Consider the following 20,382-nt stretch of genomic DNA (forward strand, 5'->3'; position numbering starts at 1 on the left):
TAGAAGAGCTTGAGGATGCCCAGATTACACTACTAAATCTCGTGTACAGTCATCTAGATGGTACTGGCAAACACGCCAGCCAGGCTTTTGTTTTTAGATTTTTCTACTGCTTTTAATACTATCCAGCCACATGTTTGAGTCAGTAAACTACTATCAGGATTTAATCTTGAGAGTAATCTTGTGAGCTGGATCACAGATTTTTTTAACTAACAGAACACAACGAGTAAAGGTAAATGGTTGTCTCTATATTGGGACTGTAAAAAATCACCCCCTTCATTATTAATTTGAGACCCTTCCCTCAGGCCGGATACTAAGAGTCTCTCATTCTAAGTCCAATAGGACAAAGAACTCTTTTATCCGTAGCGCAATACGTTTGCTCAATTTGCACAATTCTTTGCACATACCTGTAAATGTATTTAAATTTGATAACTAGATAAGTGTGACCGTTTTCTAACTTAGATTAGCCTGTGTCTATCTCTATGTCGTGTGTCCTTGTGTAGATTGTGTTTTTTACGTGTACCTGACTGCAAGACAAGTTTCCCTTTTGGGACAATAAAGTTGAACTGAACTGAACTGAACTGGGGGAGGCGGTAGGTTCCGGGTTCCAACGAAATGTATTCCTTTGCAGATAACAGAGTGATTCTGCTATCGCTGTTTGATTAGAAACAGATTTGACTACCGTCTGAAAGGCCGTCTGACAGCCATGACACACGCTGGCATAGCTTCATGTTAATCTACACAAGACACAAACACACACACACGCACACACACACACGCACGCACACGCACACACACACACATCACAATAATATGACGTCATTCACATTGTGTCATTGTGTCATGTGTCAGGACAGAACAACAATATGACGAACCCTATCAGAAACAGAGTGTATACAACTGTCTACAACCCCATACAGCGCAAAACTATAGATGGAAATGGAGCCTCTGTAAGCTTCATCCAGTTATCTGTATAGAGCTGATACAAATATTAAATAGAACAAAAATAATACGTATATAAATCAATTACAATTAAGTCTAATTATGGCAATTCCCCATAAAACAATATAATTTCATTTGTTCATTTATTTTAGTTTGTCATATGGTTGTGATCATGTGTTCGTGGGTAAACTAAAGCCAGAGTTACTGAACCGTGGGGATATTTCCCACACTGTGTCCGTCCAAACAGGCCCCGAGATCAGGCAAGAAACCAGGAGAGATGGAGCTGATTAACATGAGTACATTCCTACCGGTGCCCGAAAGCCCCTTCTTTATTGGTTGTTTGGGTGTATTTCATCAGCCTGTGTAACGGCCCGGCCTGATATGAACCATGTGATGCGGTCTCAAGAGCAGACGTTATCCAACCGCCAACCGAGCCCCCGGTTACCACGGAGAGCTCCGGCGTGACCCCCGTGTGCCAGGCCTGCCAACACTTGTCGAGGCCGGCTGTTTTACACAGCCATCTGTTTTCATGCCTCTAGAACTGCTTTCTGGGAAGGAAAGAAACGTTGCCCGCCCACCTCTCTCTCTCTCTCTCTCTCTCTCTCTCTCTCTCTCTCACCTACATCTTTCCCAGGCTTGTCATTTCCATGCAACAGGATGAGTTATGTTCTCACACGGACATGCGTTCTGTTGCAACCGCAGCTTCCTGCAACCCACACAGCGTGACCTCCAACGCACGAGATACATGGTTCCCTGTAAGGCAGGGGGTGATCAAAGACCGCTGGTTCATGAGAGCTTATGGAGCATGGAGAGTTAATCTGATTGGATTTGAGGCGTGTGGAGGAGTACGGTAACCAGTGACCCCTTGGGTTGTATGAAGCTTCAGGGAGTGGAACTAACTAGATTAGAAGTAAGTTTGAAGATTCTACTGTATGATGATGACATTATATTTTCTATCGGGGTGAGGATAGCGTGCCGACGCCCAGTCCTAAAACACCGGAAGATACTCAATCCCATTGGCACACAGCCTAGTCTATCAACAACGGGGGCGGGGCCCAGGCGTTGATGGACAGGTCGAGTTCCTAGCGTTGCCGCGGCGAGCATACGGCCGGGCTCCGAGACGCGGCGGGCGAGGGAACAGGCGGACGCGACCGCGACGCCACGCGTACCGCAGACGGCCCCAGGGCACTGCTAAAACAGCCGCACCGCCAACCCATACCGAGGCATGACCCATAAAACAACAGATATTCAGAGATGGACTGTGGTAAACATTCCAACATGCCTGAGGAGAGCCATGAGGACACGCCAACACTCACTTTGAAGGGAAGGAATACCTGCACCGTGCAGTAAGAGACAGAGGAGCTGCAGTGAATACCTTGGGCTCAGGAGCTGTAGTTGGCGATCCCATAATCCCATATTAGCTATCTTACCCCACTTTATTGATTTCGATAAATATATCTTATTATTATTATTATTTAACTTACAGCCTGTTGTATTGCAGTATCAGCTTGTTTCATTGCACTACAACCCTTGTGTTACTGTAGTACCTTATCAGGGAACTTTTAACTGCACTTTTCACCTTTTATCAACCAAAATACCTGTATGTATTTGGAATAATTATTTTAGAAGGTGTGGAAATCGATGTTCTCCACCTGGCCGGTCCCCAGTAGAAGCTCTGTGTGTTTTTCACAGAGAGAGACGATCGGATTTCACACATTATATTTGATTATAGGTAATACGAGAGGTTAAACAGGAAGGGAGCTGGGAGGGCGCGGAGAAGGTGAGTGTGTGTGTGTGTGTGTCACAAGGTATTTCTGTGTGTGTGCTTCAGATGCCCTAAAGTACTCCGATGTCCACAAAACACCGAGAGATGCTGCATGTGCAGCAGCGACGTTGAACTCCCAGCAGAAAGCCTCTGGGTTCATAATCTACCGTTGCCCGCTCCTAAATGTCCTGTGTCTCACTCCACCGTCCCTTCGGTTGAAAGGGTCCACTAAACCAATCCTTGACTGTTTTTATCTTCCCGAAAAGGAAACGCCCCCTGATCGCATCATTAAGTGATGTGTGTTGTACAGTGTAGCGGTGTGTGTGTTAGCTCTGTCTGGACAGTACAGTATGGTGCAGTGTGTAAAAGGACAGTGCAGTGTAGCAGTGTGTGTGTGTTGGCTCTGACTGGAGAGTACAGCTTAGGACAGTGTGCGAAAGGACACTGCAGTTTAGCAGTATAGCAGTGTGTTTGTTAGCTCTTACTGGACAATGTTGTGTATTACACTGTGTGATAGGACAGTGCGGTGTAGCAGTGTGTGTGTGTTAGCTCTAACTGGACAGTGGCATGTATAACAGTGTGTGACAGCACAGTGTGGGGGTACAGTGTGTGACAGCACAGTGTGTTGGTACAGTGTGTGACAGCACAGTGTGGGGGTACAGTGTGTGACAGCACAGTGTGGGGGTACAGTGTGTGACAGCACAGTGTGGGGGTACAGTGTGTGTTAGGACAGTGTGTTGGTACAGTGCCGCCGTGCATCTCACCTATGAAGGGGATGGAGTCCAGCGAGTCGTTGAGGTCGTCGGAGCCCAGGACGCGGCGCGCCTCCCCCAGCCTCCGGCCCGGCGGCTCCCGGCGGGAGGCGGAGGGCAGGTAGGTCTGCTTGCCGGCGCCCCCTATGGCGGGGCAGGACCTCCCCATCTGAGAGGAGCAGGGGGGGGAGGCAGCGGCTCCTCTCAGGTCGTTCACGGCCAGGACGTAGGACGGGGGCCGGAGCGGCAGCAGGCCCAGGCACTCCCTCCTCCTCAGGACCACGCCCGCGGCGCCGGTCCGCACGGTGGGGGCGCTGGTGGAGCCCCCGTCGGAGAACTCCTTGACCTTCGACCTCAGGGTCGCGGGGCTGTCGCCGTCTTTGGCGAGGCCCGAGGGGGAGGAGACGGCCGCGCTCTGCAGCGGCCTTTGGGCGGGCAGCTTGGAGGCGGAGCCCGAACAGGAGGAGGAGCGTGGCACCGCCCCCCCCGCCCCCTCCTGCCTGCTGTCCATCCTCAGGCTGTCGGCCCGCCCCCGGAGCTGCAGGTGCTGCAGCGAGGCGTGGGCCAGGTGGTTGCCCATGACGACAGCTCTTTGGTCTTTGGGGTGGTCCGCGGGGGGCTCGGAGGGCGACTGCTCGGAGGCGGTCGAGCTGTGGGCGGGGGGCCGCGAGGGTCGGCCGACCGCCAGCGCGGGGTCGGTCAGGCATTTAGTAAACACAGAGCTGGCGCGCCCCGCCCCCCTGCCCTGCTTCTCCTGCGGGGGCGGGGCTCCGAGGCCGGCTCTAGCCCCCTCCCCCTGGCACTGCAGCAGCCGGGCCTCCTGCCCGGGGCGGCTGCACCCCGCCTGGTCCCCGGGGACCACGCCCGCCCCCGTCTCCCCGGGACGGCGCCCCAGGAAGTCACAGGACCTGGCCCGGGGCGTGGGCCCCCCCGTCGGGGTGGCGGAGTGCAAAGCGTCATGGGAGAGGCTGCGGGACCAGGTCCGGGCGGCGGCGGGCCCCCACGCCGCGTCTACTGCGCCCCCCCCCGCCCTTGTTTTCTCCTGGGAGGGGCTGAGCGGCGAGGGCGTGACGGGGGACCCCTGGCGGCCCACCTCCGTCCCCCGGTCGTGGGAGGTGCTCCTCCGTCGGACCTGGGAGCCCAGCGCCTGCCCCCGCTGGGCGGAGCCGGGCGGAGAGGGCGTGGCCGGCAGGGAGTAGGCGGAGCCTCCGCCGGCGGCGGCGCGCAGGCTGTCCAGGCGCTCCTGGATGCTGCGGTTGCCGTAGCTGTGCAGCCGCTTGGCGTCGATGTAGTCCTTGTAGGTGGTGTAGTTCCTCCAGTCGATGCTCTGCCGGGGGGAGGGGGAGGCCACCGGGGACGAGGGGGGGTAGTGGTTGTGGCCCGGGGAGGCGGTCTTGGACGGTGGGGGGTCCCGTCCCGACAAGGTGGGTCTGGAACCCGAGACCAGCGGAGAGCCCGTCGACCGGACTGAGCCGGCCCCGACGAGGGTCGCCGTGGCTACCGTGCCGCGGTTGGTGGAGCCCGGTTCGGGGCCGGGCTGCGGCGAGGCCGCGTGCCGGGGCTCCTCTGTCCGGTGGCTGGGCCCGGCCCGTACCGCCGGCCGAGCCACGCCCTCCCCCGGGTCGGGGGTCACCAGCACCGTCCTCACGCTCTCGTTGCACACGCACACCACCGTCTGTGTCTTCGGGGAGGGCTGGTGGGCTGCGGGGGTCTGGGGGGCGGCGGGGGGCTCCGTCTCCAGGGGCGCCGGGCCGTCCTCCGAGGCCGGGGCCTTGGCCTCTATCCGGGGGTAGCACAGGGGGGGCGGCGCGGGGATGTGGCGGGCGTTGCCGCTGTACGCATCGTGGCCTTTGAGGTATGCATCCTGGGAGTACGCCTGGAAGAGATCGGGAGATGGTTGTTGTTATTGTGGTCGTTCTAATCGTCGTCATAGCAGGATGTGATGTCACAGCTTGCGTAGCGCAGTACACTAGCGGGACCTCTTTGACTCTTGCTATGACTCAAGCGGGAGAAGAAGGTAGGCTAAGACGGACGGAGAAATAAAACGCTGAATAGTGCAATTAAGACAGCAAGTACGTACCTAACCATCTATCGATATAATCATCAAGAAACCGCGACCTAGAGATACCGTAGTTCCCTTATTATTACTCATTCAGTCCTTGTTTGCAAGCTCAAAAAAGTCAGTTGGTTAAAACTGCGATTGACCCGACAGATGACACCGATGACATTATTGATGTTACACAATATGATCACCGCCTTGAATGGTAGTTATTCAGTTGTTAGCAGTAAAAAAAATGCAGAATCTGATAAGCGAAAGCTACTGTGCCATTCTGTGTGGGTGATGAGGTTATCAGCAGTGTAAACACACTTCCACGACAACTGTCAGACTGTCAGTAGCCATAGACGCCCCTCCGGCAGCAGGGGAATGGGCCACAAGTTACACAAGAACCCAAAGTGCCACACAAGGCACAGGAATTCACCAGTGTCTCACTGTTTTTTTACGCTCGAGTAAACACACACAAAAACACAGAGAAGGGCCGACCAACGGAGCGCACGATAAATCCTCCAAGGAAGAAAAAACAAAATAAAACAAGGAATAACCACCAGGATGGAGGATGAAGGTGAAGAATTAACCGGAAAGCGGGCAGGTCCAGAATGTGGACCTCCGGGGGGCACTGGGCGGTCAGACCCAGAACCGGCCCCTGGGGCTACCCACCTTGGGGCCCGTTGAGCGGGCTCTGAGACAGGAGGAGAGGATGAAGGACCGGCGTCTGGGTCTCCCGGGGGAGGCTCCCAACACCGCCGGCTGGTCCACGGTCATGCTAAACGCTGAGCCACGTCCATCCGACGCCACGGGTAACCCTCGGAGCGCTAACGCCAACACCGCCGCCGCCAGCGCTAACCTCGCAAACCGACCGACTGGAGAGAGAGCTCCCACGGACAGAGGGACTTCAGGGAACGTCTGCCTAATCCGCTATTGAATGAGTTTAAAGGGCCAGCCCCTTACCGAGTGAGAGCTCTTAAACAAATGAAAAGGAGGGAAAGAGAGAGTGTCAGAGAGAGAGAGAGTGGGAGGGGAGGGGGCGGTTCTGCTGCTGCTGGCGTTGGACTTTGATCAATATCACTCTACCTGGAGGTCTCAGGTTGCTTTATACAGGCAGCCTGCTGTCTGACGCTAAGCCCCGCCCCTCCATTTGCATAGACGATGGAAAAAAACTGACCAGAACCCATGTGACTCAGAGCGAGGCAGAGAGTGCTCCCAGGAAATGAATGCTGGAGGAATCAGAGCCTTACAGAGATCTGGGAGATTAATCCGTCTGTGTCCCGTGTCTTGAGGCACCCCACCTGCAGTCACTGTAGTTTCCAGCTCATGCATGACTAGAAGTGTACACCTCGGAGTGGGATTGGTCCTTCAACACCTGCCTGCACGCTGGTCGACAGCCAACACAACTCAATGGTGTTGACGTACCCACTGAAGCAGCTCTCCCACAGCGGGGAGGATTATCTATCGTTGCGGTCGGCCGGTATTGGGCAGCTGCGCCGCTGGGAGCCCTGGGAACAGGCCACCGGCCCCCGGCTTCGGCTCCTGATCAAGAGCACTTAAACCACGAGCCGCACCGGAGCCTTGCTCAAAGGTACTTAACACGGGCTGGGATTCCTGAGGAGAGCACCTTGTGCCTGGTCGGTGGCTGTTGGACCCGACTATGTGCTAGCACCGAGAGACCAGCCTGAACCCAAACCAAACGCAGCAGAACAGGGTTCCCACTCTTTGGGGCTTAGTGTTTTCCAGGTATTTTCCAGGACGTTTTCCAAAGCCGTGCCACCGGAACGTTCACTCCCACCTCACAGGAGTATCTCCTCACAAAGCTCTGCCAGCTGCCTCATAAACCTTTCACAGACAACTGTTTGAGTCGGTATCTGAACAGAGGCCACACAAACATTGAAATGTGTGTTGTAGCGCAGCCCTCGAAATTACCCATGGCATATTGAGAAATTCAGTTATTTTTTAATACGTTATCCATGCCTGGTAACCGAACTTTTGACAGTTCACAACAATTTCAGGAGAATTTTCCGAGACAGGAGGCATGAATAAAGCGGTTGGCATGGGAACAGCAAGATCCACAGTGAAACGCACACAGCAAGGAACGAAAACGCAAGCAATGTGAGAAAAGAAAAGGAACTGAAGAAACGGAAAATGGCCGTGCGAGGCTTACCAGAGCAGTGATGTCCCGGGAAAACTGGGGTCCGCGGGTTATACAGGCCGGGGCGGAGGACAGAGCGAGAGTGAGGGAGAAAGGAGAAGGAGAAGGAGAAGTGAGCATTGAGGAATAAATGAAAACGATTTAACGGCAAACCAGCGCCACAAGGGCAGGGAACAAGGAAGGAGGAATGGGAAGGAGGGAAGGAAGGAAGGATCAATGAGGGAAGGAGAAGAGCGAGATGCTGTGACAGAGCCTTCATACCCATAATCATCATCATCATCATCACTGCTCTGGTCCCTCCTCTGACTCAACCTTCATCTTAGGGTGAGGTCAGCGAGGTATGATGTACAGCGAGGGATGTTTTATAGTCGCACTCTCTCTCTCGCTTTCTCTCCCCCTCTGCACACTCATATATTATCCTTGGGCTGACACTTTCCCCTGCTGTACGTCAAACATCCCATGGCCACAACTTTTCATCTTCTGTCTCTCTTCATCCTTTTTCATGGCCCCCTCTCTCTCGCTCTTTCTTTAGGTGCTCTCTCTGTCTCTAGCCTGTGTCTTTCTTTCCTCTCCGTCTCTTTCCTCTTTTCCCTCTCTCTCTGATTGTCTCTCTCTCCTTTCCCAGTCTCTCTGTATATGACTCCTAACCTCTCTCGTCTCTTTCTCGTAAGGCTTACTGTCTCAACGAGGTCAGCTGATAGCCCCACACACACACACACACATGCACACACACGCAGTGTTTCCCACACATTGACGAGACTATGGCGGCCCGCCATAGTCTAATTTCGGCCGCCATAGTCTCTGCGTGCACATGAATTATTATTATTATTAAAAAAAAAAAATAATAATAATAATATTTTTTTTTTTTTTTTTGCTCAGACGAAGTTTGAAGACATACACCCCCCCCCCCCGTCAACAATCGCTCCATACCCCCCCCCCCATCAACAATCGCTCCATACCCCCCCCCCCCGGTCAACAATCGCTCCATACCCCCCGTCCCCCGTCCCCCGTCAACAATCGCCCCATACCACCCCCCTTCCGCCCCCCCCCCCATAGTCTCCAAAATTTTGTGGGAAACACTGCACACGCACACACATAGTGCGCGCAAACAAGTCACTACCTGACTCCATCCACGTCTAAACCAACACCTGATAATGTTAAACCAATATGTTGTGTAAAGTCTGTTTCTACTTTCCTATTCAAAGACAATGTACCCACATATCTGATATCTGATTGAAGATGATCACATATAGACAATGCTGTTAATATGCAGTTAATTTTTCTAATTAATTATGAGTCGATTGATAAGATACATATATATAAACAATTTTAAATGTTAAACAACCCTATTAAATCACACCTTAAAACTTGCTTCCATATTAATATTTGATCTTGGTGTATTCATAATGGATTCCCTGTCCGTGCTGTTTTTCTTAATGGCATAGGTCTATTGGGTGAAAAACCTTGGCTGGCTCCTGAGAATGTATTTATAACCCTCCTCCTCTCGCTCTAACTGCCCCTGTCTCGCTCACTCTCTCTCTTCTGCCTTCGCTCTATATCTCCCGCTCTCTCGCTCTTTGATGGGAAACAGCAAATGAGCTAGCTCTGTGAGACGCTCAGAGACATACCAATAAGCCAAAAGCCTGTTAGCCCTAGCCTAACTCATGAATGAATTTAGCATCAGATTAGGGTCCATGTTAGGGGAGATGGTGTATTGCTGGCATTGTTTTTTTTTGGGTGGAGCTCTTACTGTCCATAAAAAACTCTGCTTACGCTACAGCATTATTCTTTCTCTGTTGTAAATGTCTGGATAGTTGTATCTTTGTTTGGTTGTAAATGTCTGGACCGTTTTATCTTATTGGGTTGTAAAAGTCTGTCTGTACCTGTAATTATATTTTACGTTCCATCTCGTGTTGCTGAAACAAGTGAACGGATACTGTTCTGTTATATTGAAACCTGAAAGATTTGAGATAGCATCTGAGGTGTCAGATCAATACGATTCTTCTAGTGAAGTGAAGATGGGTTCTTACCAGCTGCAAAATGTCCTCATCCTTTGGCATCACACACAGCTCCAGAGATGCATCACTAGCAAGAGAGAGAGAGAGAGAGAGAGAGAGAGAGAGAGAGAGAGAGAGAGAGAGAGAGAGAGAGAGAGAGAGAGAGAGAGAGAGAGAGAGAGAGAGAGAGAGAGAGAGAGAGAGAGAGAGAGAGAGAGAGATGTGACAGTCAAAAAACATCCTACTTCGGAATTATTTGTCAAGTTGTAGGGTTGTAAAGACTTGATAGTAAGTGGTCAGAAAACATCCTCTTTACCTCAACCGAAAAACATCATGTGCTGACTAATACACCCAGTGGCATAATTTCCACTGAAATGCACTGTATTGCAATGCTGGGACTACCCCTGGAATTATTTGGACAGGAGCAATAACAAATGAGGGTATTACAACAAACGTCAGACAGTGGGCAGCAGGCTCAGACGTTTCCAGAAAACCCTTCTTATCACCAACAGGAAGATGTATGACAGGTTTGGTCATCCCTTTTCTCGATATAAATTCCTATTTGGCACCATGTTGAACAGAACATTTGTATCATTCCCTCCCTACCCCTTTAACCCTCAAAAAAGTGTTGGAAAATCAGGCATCACGCAAACAACAATAAGTTCATAGATAGAGAGAAAGATGGATAGACAAACATTCATTTAATAAAAAGATGGACAGCTTAATAGGGATTTTGATACTAAAGTACCCACTGGGAAAGAACAGTTTCTGTTATATACTCCACTACATCGCTGGGGCATCGCTAAGGTTGTTCTATTTCCAGAACATCCTCTTTAGCGGAAACATCGAAAACCCAACATAAACAGACATAATTGGACTCTATTAATCCAAGATGGGAGATTCACCTTGGTTCCGCTGGTGATTGACGTCAGGACTTTCAGCGTGTAATGTAGCAACTGCTCTAGACTATGGAAGCTGTGGGGGGCTAGGAGCTCTCACCTGTTCTGGATCAGGGCTATGACCTGGGAGTATGTCTTCCCTATGATGCTCTCGCCATTCACCTTGACGATCCGGTCCCCTGGGAACAAGCAGAGTCAACTCCATTATTATCCCTCTGAAGTCTCCACGGCAACTCCTAGCGTCAGCCAAGCTAGCTCCCACACGCACAAGCACATACACATACACACACACACACACAAACACACACACCGCTCTCTTCTCGGATCCCGGATTTGCAGGATGTCCACAAAGGTACTTCCTTGACCAATTGAAGCCCAAAGTTATGTGAGCCACACACAGGTGTGTGGATCTACGTCCGTTGTCCACAGCAACAAGGCTGGCAGTTTGTTCACACGGGGTGGACCAGAGGGAGTTCTGGGTAACCTTCCGGAAGGGGGGAACTTGGTTGGGTTTACACATTCGGGACAGATCACCATCTCACAGGAAAACGCACGAGGAGGAGTGCTCAGAGGAAGAGGAGAACTGATAAGGAGCAGAAAGACGTGCACTCCCCTGTCCCAAAGGGATGGAGGGATGAGATAAAGAGGAGAGGAGGAGGGAGATAGGAGGAATGGGGAGTAAAAAGGAGCCCCGGACGGAGGAGGGGAGGAGAGAAGGAAGAGGAGGAGATAGAGGAGGAGCAGGAAGCGGGGGGGAGGAGGAGTTGATGGTCAGAAAAAATGAGTAGAAGAAGATAAGAAGAAGGAGGAGGGGGAGGAAGCAAGGAAGACGAGAATGAGGAAGAGGAGGAAGAGGAAGCAGGGAGTAGAATGAGGAGGAGGAAGAGGAGAGAGGCAGTGAGGAAGAGGAAGAGGAGGAAGAGAAGGAGGAGTAGGTGCAGGAGGAGAAGTAGGAGCAGCAGAAGGAGGAGGAGAGGGGGGCTAGGGAAGAGGCTTGAGGAGGTTCTAGTAGCAGTGGTCGGGGCTCAGGGCTGAGCTCACAGACGTGTGTGGGCTCTGCGTTCCTGAACAGCCCCCCACTGAGGAACAAACCCAGCCTCGGGATCACAACCACAACTACGATCCCTCAGGCAGGGGGACAGAGGCGCTGGTCTCACTCTGGATGTCTCACAGGATCAAAGAATTTGAGCCACAGTAAGAACAATGGGGGAGTACTTTAGTGCCTGGCATGTCGTGTTCTCTGGAGGACTCGCAGCACAAACTCAACTTTGTGGTCAAATATGTGATGTTTATCACTCACTGAGATATGTGCGGCTGACACATTCTGAGTGTTTGGAGTGTTTGGTGTGTGTGTGTGTGTGTGTGTGTGTGTGTGTGTGTGTGTGTGTGTGTGTGTGTGTGTGTGTGTGTGTGTGTGTGTGTGTGTGTGTGTGTGTGTGTGTGAACGTGTGCATGTGTCTTGGTGAGCGCGTGCATCTGTGCGTGTGTGAGTGATTGCAACTTCGTGTGCGGGCATCTGTGCATGTGTCTGTGAGTGTGTGTGTACTACGTTGTGTGTGTGTTTGTGTGTGTGTCTGTCTGTGTGCGTGCGTGCATCTGTGCATGTGTGTGTTGTGTGTGTGCATCTGTCCCTTTGTCTGTGAGCGTGTGTGTACGGGCATGTGCAGTCATCTGTGCATCCGTGTGTGTGTGTCTGTGTGTGTGCGTGTATCTGTTCATGTGTGTGCATTGTGTGTGTTTGTACTGACCGGTACAGAGTCCAGCTCCGTTGGCGGGGCCTCCCTCCTTCACCTGCTTGACGAAGATGGTGTCCATGGGCTCCAGGCGGTTCGGCTTACTCCCTTGGAGACCAGAGAGAGAGGCACATGAGTGGTCGGTTCGAGAGAGCCACATGATTGGTCGGTTCGAGAGAGCCACATGATTGGTCGGTTCGAGAGAGCCACATGATTGGTCGGTTCGAGAGAGGCAGAGAAGCAGTTGGAGAATCAAAAAACAAACAGTTGCCCCCGTTGGAATATCTCTGAGCTTTGACGGCAGACACACTGCAGATCCTGGATTCTTTGATTGACAGAAAATCCTCTTCGGACAGGCTCAGCAAGCAACAACGTTAAAAACAAAGACACTACTGGAAGGAAAAAAACACTGGGAGGAGGAGATTGGGAGGAGGGAGAGGAGAGAGGGAGAGGAGAGAGGGAGCGGAGAGAGGGAGAAGAGAGGAGCAGCAACAGTGTGGGAGCTTCTGCATTCATTGTCCTCATGTAGCTGAAAGCGATGACAGATCATGTGTTGGTCTTACTAGTATGATGTAGCCCTGATAGCATGTAGCTCAGAGGCACACCTCTTCACATCAAACCCTTGCTTATGAACTAACTGCACAGTAACCGTGGATTTGACTACTAGATGAACAGGTTGTTCTCACTTCGACCACTAGGGGTAAGTACAACACAAAGAATAGAGCGAGGCCCGTTGATATTTTCTTCTCATGATGAATAGCATCTTCAAGGACGCTCCACCTTCATGATGTCCACACAAACCTTCTGATTGGACCAACCAAAGAGAACAGCCCTGCAATACGCTGTACTGTGTGTATGTGCGTGTGTGTGTTTGTAAAATGGCTGGTTGTCACAGCGCGCTGCCATGGTAATAAGGGTGGTTGTCATGGCGTTTCACCATGGTAATAAGGGTGGTTGTCATGGCATGTCACCATGGTAATAAGGGTGGTTGTCATGGCGTGTCACCATGTTAATAAGGGTGGTTGTCATGGCTTGTCATCATGCTTTCGATCAAGCACCTTTACTGCTACTATTACTACGACACCTATGAATGTCTTACACCTTAGAATGTTAAAAGAAAATGACCATAAAAAAAACATAATATTTTTTCAATCGTAGAATTAATACAACTTTGAAAGATGCATGACTAATGTTAAAATGTCTCTTTCACTCTCGCTGACTCCAAACCCTTCCTCCCCCCGCCCACTCTCCTCCTCCGTCCATCCAAACCCGGAGCCAATATAGGAGCCTACAGCATTCCAACTCTGCAGCACAAAGTGGGCTCTGGAAGTTTCCAAGCTCCCACAGCTGGATCAGCAGGATTAAAATCTGGAAATCTAAAGCTTCAGGCATTTCAGTGTCCCCCCCCACATCCCCACGCACAGATTAAAACGTTAATAAAAGGCCAACGAGCCCAGGCGTCCGTACGGCCACCATGGGCTGACTGAGATCAGCCGTGGGCGCCAGGCCACTTAGGGCACCCTGCGTTCGGTTCGATTCCCGACCTGCAGTCCCTCTCTCTTTTAACCCATCTCAACCCGTCCATAAAAGCATCAAATGATTGAGCGTGGATCATGAGCGTTTGCTCTTCCCTGCCGTTGGGACCAGGTGGGAGGGGTTGCTAATGCTTGTGTGTAGACAGGATTTAGGCGTAGTTGAACTTAAACCAAATGTCTTATCCTATTGCTTTCCCCCTGCGGCATTAAGGGCTGCATCTCAGACCAGCAATTACACGTTCTTACTGAGTGACCTCATGAATTAGGTGTTCCACCTGTTTGATGTCATGATTACGCTTGCAATAAACAATATAATGTTTATTGATTTCTCATGTGATCAATGTAAACCTGATCCGAGAGAAAGTCCATCATTCTATATGACCTATATCTTATCCGTCTCCTGTCCATCATTCTTCTGTCTGTTAGTCTGAACGATACCGTGGCGATTATGGAGCCTTTGGCTGACATCCAGATCAACACACACACGCACGCACGCACGCTCGCACGCACGCACGCACGCACGCACGCACGCACGCACGCACGCACGCACGCACGCACGCACACACTTCCCTGTTGTTTGGCATAGGATAATGTTATTGTACAGAGTGCTGGGCTCAGCCAAACCGCTCCCTGCTTCTCTCTCTCTTTATCTCACTCACTGTACCTCTAAATCTCTCTCTCTCCCGCTCTCCCTCCGCCTCACTCTCCCCCTCTCCCTCCCCCTCCCTCTCCCTCTCTCTCTCTCGCCCTCTCCCTCCCCCTCCCTCTCCCTCTCTGAGCTGATACAAACAGACAGATCGTTCACCTAGCCAAAATGTGTGTGTAAGTGTGTGTTTTGGCCTTTCATGGCGTGGGAAGATGGTAGAGTTCACAAATAGAGACAAACTCGGGTGCAGAAACTCAACCAGCATAATTAAAAGAGCAGGTTGTCAAACAACCATTCAAAGGTAGAGACCCAAGTTCACAAATATACATGCTGATACCCAAGTAAACACAGATGCTGAAGATCCAAGGCAACACATAAACATACTGAAGATCCAAGTTATTAAAGAAACACACTGAACACCTCACCCAAGTTAACAAAGAAACATACTGAAGACCCAAATTTACACAAAAACATACTGAAGACCCAAGTCTACATCTACACAGAAACATACCGAAGACCCAAGGGAACACAGATCCACACTGGAAATCACAAGCTGAACGTATAAGTTGGTGTACAAGTGTAAAGTAAAGAGGTGACTATGAGCCGGTTGAGGAGGAGAAGGTCCGAAGTGATGGTTCTCCTTGACCTTAGAGAGACCTACCAGCATTCCTCAGCCACCTCCCGACCCTAGCTCATCTATTCATTGTTATTCACTTTCTCTGCAGTTACACAAACACACACACACACACACACACACACACACACACACACACACACACACACACACACACACACACACACACACACACACACACACACACACACACACACACACACACACACACATACACACACACTGTGTGTTTTCCACTAAAGACAGGAAGGTGGAGGATTTTGTCCCTCCTTCCCTCCCAAAGAATTCTGACATTCCGAGATTGGGAGATCCACCCAAGAACGACGACATGCAATATCACAGCTGAGAGGACATTGAGATGTTGTTTTAGTATTTTTTTTCAAGAGGCAATAGCAAGGGGTCAAATGAGTTCACTGTTCAATGTCTGATATCAAGTATGACTGAATTTACTCATATTAAAGAAAATATGTCTGTTTTTCGTAATCTGCTGTGTGAATAATTTTTACTTTCGGAATGCAACGTGACATCATATGTCCCTGAGTTGGGAAATTATGACATAATGTTGGCAGTTGCTATTCTGACATTGCCTTGCCGCTAAAGCTGCATTCACCGACCACGACAGAGAGATAGGCAGAGAAAGAGAGTCCAAGAGAGAGAGAGAGAGAGAGAGAGAGAGAGAGAGAGAGAGAGAGAGAGAACGAACTAGAGCGATAGGGTGAAGACAGTGGACCGGATGTTTTATCGATTTGACACAGAGAGGGAGACAGAGAGAGAGAGAGAGAGAGAGAGAGAGAGAGAGAGACATGGTTTGTGCGAGAAAGAGAGATAACAGACTGACAGAGAGACGGAGATAGAGTCAGAAATAGAAATATAGAGAGAGGTAGAAAGTTGAAGAGAAATAAAGAAAAAGTTGGAGAGACAAAGATAAATAGAGCAGGGAGAGAGGGACAGAGAGAGAGAGAGCGGTAGGGAGAGAGAGAGAGAGAGAGAGAGAGAGAGAGAGAGAGAGAGAGAGAGAGAGTTGGAAAGAGAGGAGCAGGAGAGAGTTGGACAGAGAGAAAAGTAGAGAGCGAGTTGGAGATCGAAGGAGAGAGGGAGAGAGAAGAAGAGAGAGAGCGAGAGGGAGAGCAGGAACAGATGAAGGAAGACAGAAGGAGAGAGAGAGAGTTGGACAGAGAGAGACTGAAGGGGAGCGAGAGGAGGGAGAGTTGGCGAGTGCTTGGTAATAGAAGGTGGGGTGTTTGAGAGCTCACTGGAGAGTTGAGGGGAATTCAGTTGGCTTTTGCATCGGCCCACTCCGCAATCTTTATGGACGCCCACCAAACAGGGGGAAAAAACACATCTAAAGGCAATATTTCCAGTGAGAACTTTCGCTCGGGGTGAAAAAATAAATATTTGAACAGATGGGAAATTTGTGTATTTTCTTTAGTCTTTTTCTGAATCTTAATGTACCAAAGTTTAGCCAGTTCAAACCAAGCTGTTTCATTTGGACTTTTGTCTCCACAAATGACCATGATCCAAAACACAAATCCAAAACACACACACAAATAGACTCACACACTCAAAAAGAGACCCATTCTTGGCGCATGCGGTTGCCATCTCTGTTAGGTGGGGATGTCTGTATCTAAACACTCGATCTTCATGTGGACGTCAAAGCACAACTTCAATCTAGCGAACGCATGAATGTGTATATTAGCTGAGTACTGCCGTATGTGTGTTCTTAAGTGTCTGTTTGTGTGTCTGTGTGTAAGTGTGTGTGTTTCTAGAGGTTTGAAGGGTTGCCAGCGGCAACACCCAGCTAGTCAACATGCGGTTGAGTATATAGCCCCTCTCTCCCTCCTCCCTCTCCCCCTCTCTCTCTCGCTCTGTCTCTCTATTCCTCTATCCCTTCAGTGTTTCTAATTCTCTTATTCCTTCACTCTCTCTCTCTCTCTCTCTCTCTCTCTCCCCCTCTCTCCCTCTCCCCCTCTATTTCTCTCTCTTTCTTCTACTTTCTTGCTCATCACACACTCATTGAGAGCCAAGCAAACACACTGTAACCCTGCAGCTCCTGCGCACCGTCTTCAAACACGCCATACGTTAAGAAAGATTAAACTAGCTCAACTATGATAAGTCAACACCAGTTCAGACCAATACTTCAGATAAGAAGAGTCAGAGGGGGATCTGAGTCCATCGTGCCGACCGGATGTGCACCTGGTTACCGTACGCTTTGTGTGTGTCTTCACACAGGACTGTAGTTACCGTTCATGTATTAGGCTTTTTTGCATTTACAGTATTAAACGACATTATGGACAACTAGGACTTGTTACTAACCTTCCTACAATCCTTTTTTTTTCAGTACATTCGAGAATAACGTTAATGTGGTTGACATTGTTGATGAATGAATCATTTGGTCTGCATAATCAAACAACAGAGGTATAGTCGGAGCATATAAGTGTATTAGCACATGACTGTATTATATTCCACAGTGTTGTAGAGGGACAGCCTCACTGTTTAAATGAGAATAGAAGCTGACAGAGAACAGAGCCGCCAGTCCCCAGGGAGCCATCGGCCTCTGGACAGGCCGTATATTGAAATGCACTCCCTCTAATTATAATTACCTCTATGGCTATGAAACTCCCAGAACCTGGGAGTTTCAAAACACGGTTGGTGACTTCCAAACAAAGCTGTGTGGGGTTTGGAAACATTTCATTGTCTGGATAATCAGGGGGACTTTAACACAATATCATTAATATTACGATTTACCGATGGATTCAAAACACCATTCTAAACAGTATAACGGGGGGGTCATTACATTGCATGATATATTGTATAATGTCACGGATATTTATGTCGTGAGGATACAGTACCACTCAAATTCAATAAAAGATAACATTACTTCAAAATGCTTCAACAAAAACCATGTAGGAAAAAGAAAAAAACATAATTCTCTTCAAGAAATACTAACGATAATGATAACGGTATCAGATGCCTTAAGCCCCTGGTGATGGAAAACATTTGCCTACAGCTGGTTGGAAAGCACAGGGGCATTATGGGAGCAAGAAAGTAGAATCTGTATCTGCACGCATGCATGCTGTGTGTGTGTGTGTCTGTGTGTGTGTGTGTGTGTGTGTGTGTGTGTGTGTGTGTGTGTGTGTGTGTGTGTGTGTGTGTGTGTGTGTGTGTGTGTGTGTGTGTGTGTGTGTGCGTGCGTGTGTGCGTGCGTGCGTGCTTGCGCGTGTGCGTGTGTGTGTGTGTGTGTGTGTGTGTGTGTGTGTGTGTGTGTGTGTGTGTGTGTGCGTGCGTGCGTGCTTGCGCGTGTGCGTGTGTGTATGTGTGTGTGCGTGGTTGTGTCTGTGTGTGTGTGTGTGTGTGTGTGTGTGTGTGTACATACGGGGGTGGACAAAAAAAAAAAAAAAAGAAAGTAGAATCTGTATCTGCACGCATGCATGCTGTGTGTGTGTGTGTCTGTGTGTGTGTGTGTGTGTGTGTGTGTGTGTGTGTGTGTGTGTGTGTGTGCGTGCGTGCGTGCTTGCGCGTGTGCGTGTGTGTTTGTGTGTGTGCGTGGTTGTGTGTGTGTGTGTGTGTGTGTGTGTGTGTGTGTGTGTGTACATACGGGGGTGGACAAAAAAAAAAAAAAAGAAAGTAGAATCTGTATCTGCACGCATGCATGCTGTGTGTGTGTGTGTCTGTGTGTGTGTGTGTGTGTGTGTGTGTGTGTGTGTGTGTGTGTGTGTGTGTGTGTGTGTGTGTGTGTGTGTGTGTGTGTGTGTGTGTGTGTGTGTGTGTGTGTGTGTGTGTGTGCGTGCGTGCGTGCTTGCGCGTGTGCGTGTGTGTATGTGTGTGTGCGTGGTTGTGTCTGTGTGTGTGTGTGTGTGTGTGTGTGTGTGTGTACATACGGGGGTGGACATTTGTTATGCGGCCTGTGGGGTGGACTGAGGAATCTGACATTGTGGACGGAGAGAGATGCTGGGGGACTTCTCAAGAATAAATGTCTCTTTCCCGCTCAGAGGCATTCCTGGAGCCCATTCAACACACACTCTTCCAGTCAGCTCCGCGCCATTCTCATGTAAGTACCTCCTATTCATATGATTACCTCTGTTATTCTTATCTTGTATCTGTATCCGGGGTATTTTATTTTAAGGACACGGTTACACTCTTGATACATTTCTCACAGTTAAGGATGCCTGAAACTCACTTCCTGTCCATTAATGACTTGAACTCTTTCTCACAATGTCCTGTAACACAACAACACCTCTCTCCACTGTCCTTTTCACACCAAACAATAGATGTAGAAAGTCCTCTTCCTTCACCATAACTTCTCTCCCTGTCCAACACCTCTCGGGTCTGTCCCTACGGGGGTCCCAGGTGGGACCCTCTCCTGATAACAGAGGATTGTTTTCCTTGGCGCTCCAAGCTCAGGGAGCCCCGCGGGCCGCAGACCGGGCCAGGGAATGTTCCCGTTGCGGCGGTCCGGGTGGGTTGGGTTGGGGGGGCTACAGCACAGATACCGGGTAGCCTCCCGGAAAGTGGGGATCACATTCCGGGCTCAAACCGGGTGTTACACCTAAAGAATGTCCCCAACACGAAGACCAGAGACCCGGAGCATTCCTAAAATATGCTGGACTCTCCCTTCACACTGGCTGCATGCTTGTTTAGATCAGCAAACAAGTCTGTCTTTATGCAAGCTGTCTCTGTCAGCCTGTTTGTCTGCCTGCCTGTCTGCCTGCCTGCCTGCCTCTGATGTCTATCTGCCTGCCGGCCTGCCTGCGTCCCTGTCTTCCTGCCTGTCTCCGATGTCTATCTGCCTGCCTGTCTGTCTTCCTGTTTGCCTGCCTGCTTCTTGTCTGCCTGCCCAGCTGCCTGTCTGTCCCTGTCTGGGGGGCTGGTGTGGTGCTGCAGGCCTGAGGTCCACAGCAGATGTCCCATTAAGGAGCCCAGAGGTGAGCTGAGACCTAGAGACCCAGGGCCGGGCATCAGGGATCATTACAGGCGCCACGTGGACAGGGGCTAGAGCCTATGCATTACAGTAATGGTGCTCTCTTCCTGTACATAATTGTATCTGTGTCTCAGACCAGACAATAACGACCACATGGCGTAAATGGTTTCCGTGGGGAGGGCCTCAGTCCCTGGTTTTTGAGCCTCTCGTCACCCAGCCTCTAGCAGCCTCTGGCAGGCTCTAGCTTGGTCTGCTAGCTCTCAGGGCTCAGCAGTCAGCGACCCTCTAGCTGGGTCTCCGGACTTAGCAGTCAGAGATCTAGCAGGCTCCATCGGGGTCTGCTGGGTCTTAGGACTCAGGAG

At 50.3% G+C, this 20,382-nt stretch overlaps 1 protein-coding gene across 5 annotated transcripts in view; it reads right to left on the reverse strand.

Annotated features, from left to right (window-relative positions):
- Positions 1–20,382, reverse strand: part of LOC130376927 (rho GTPase-activating protein 21-like) — an 88,904-nt gene that overhangs the window by 19,049 nt on the left and 49,473 nt on the right. For 4 of the 5 annotated variants that reach the window (XM_056583858.1, XM_056583856.1, XM_056583857.1 and 1 more), the window contains 5 exons: positions 12,303–12,395; positions 10,655–10,733; positions 9,689–9,743; positions 7,671–7,694; positions 3,469–5,332 (listed from right to left, as the gene is read on the reverse strand). In XM_056583858.1, the coding sequence (XP_056439833.1) occupies positions 3,469–5,332; positions 7,671–7,694; positions 9,689–9,743; positions 10,655–10,733; positions 12,303–12,395 (2,115 nt within the window). The remainder of the gene's footprint in view (positions 1–3,468; positions 5,333–7,670; positions 7,695–9,688; positions 9,744–10,654; positions 10,734–12,302; positions 12,396–20,382) is intronic. The other variant, XM_056583855.1, reaches the window with a different exon arrangement.

This window comes from Gadus chalcogrammus, chromosome 23 (assembly GCF_026213295.1).
Source record: "Gadus chalcogrammus isolate NIFS_2021 chromosome 23, NIFS_Gcha_1.0, whole genome shotgun sequence".
Classification (NCBI taxonomy): domain Eukaryota; kingdom Metazoa; phylum Chordata; class Actinopteri; order Gadiformes; family Gadidae; genus Gadus; species Gadus chalcogrammus.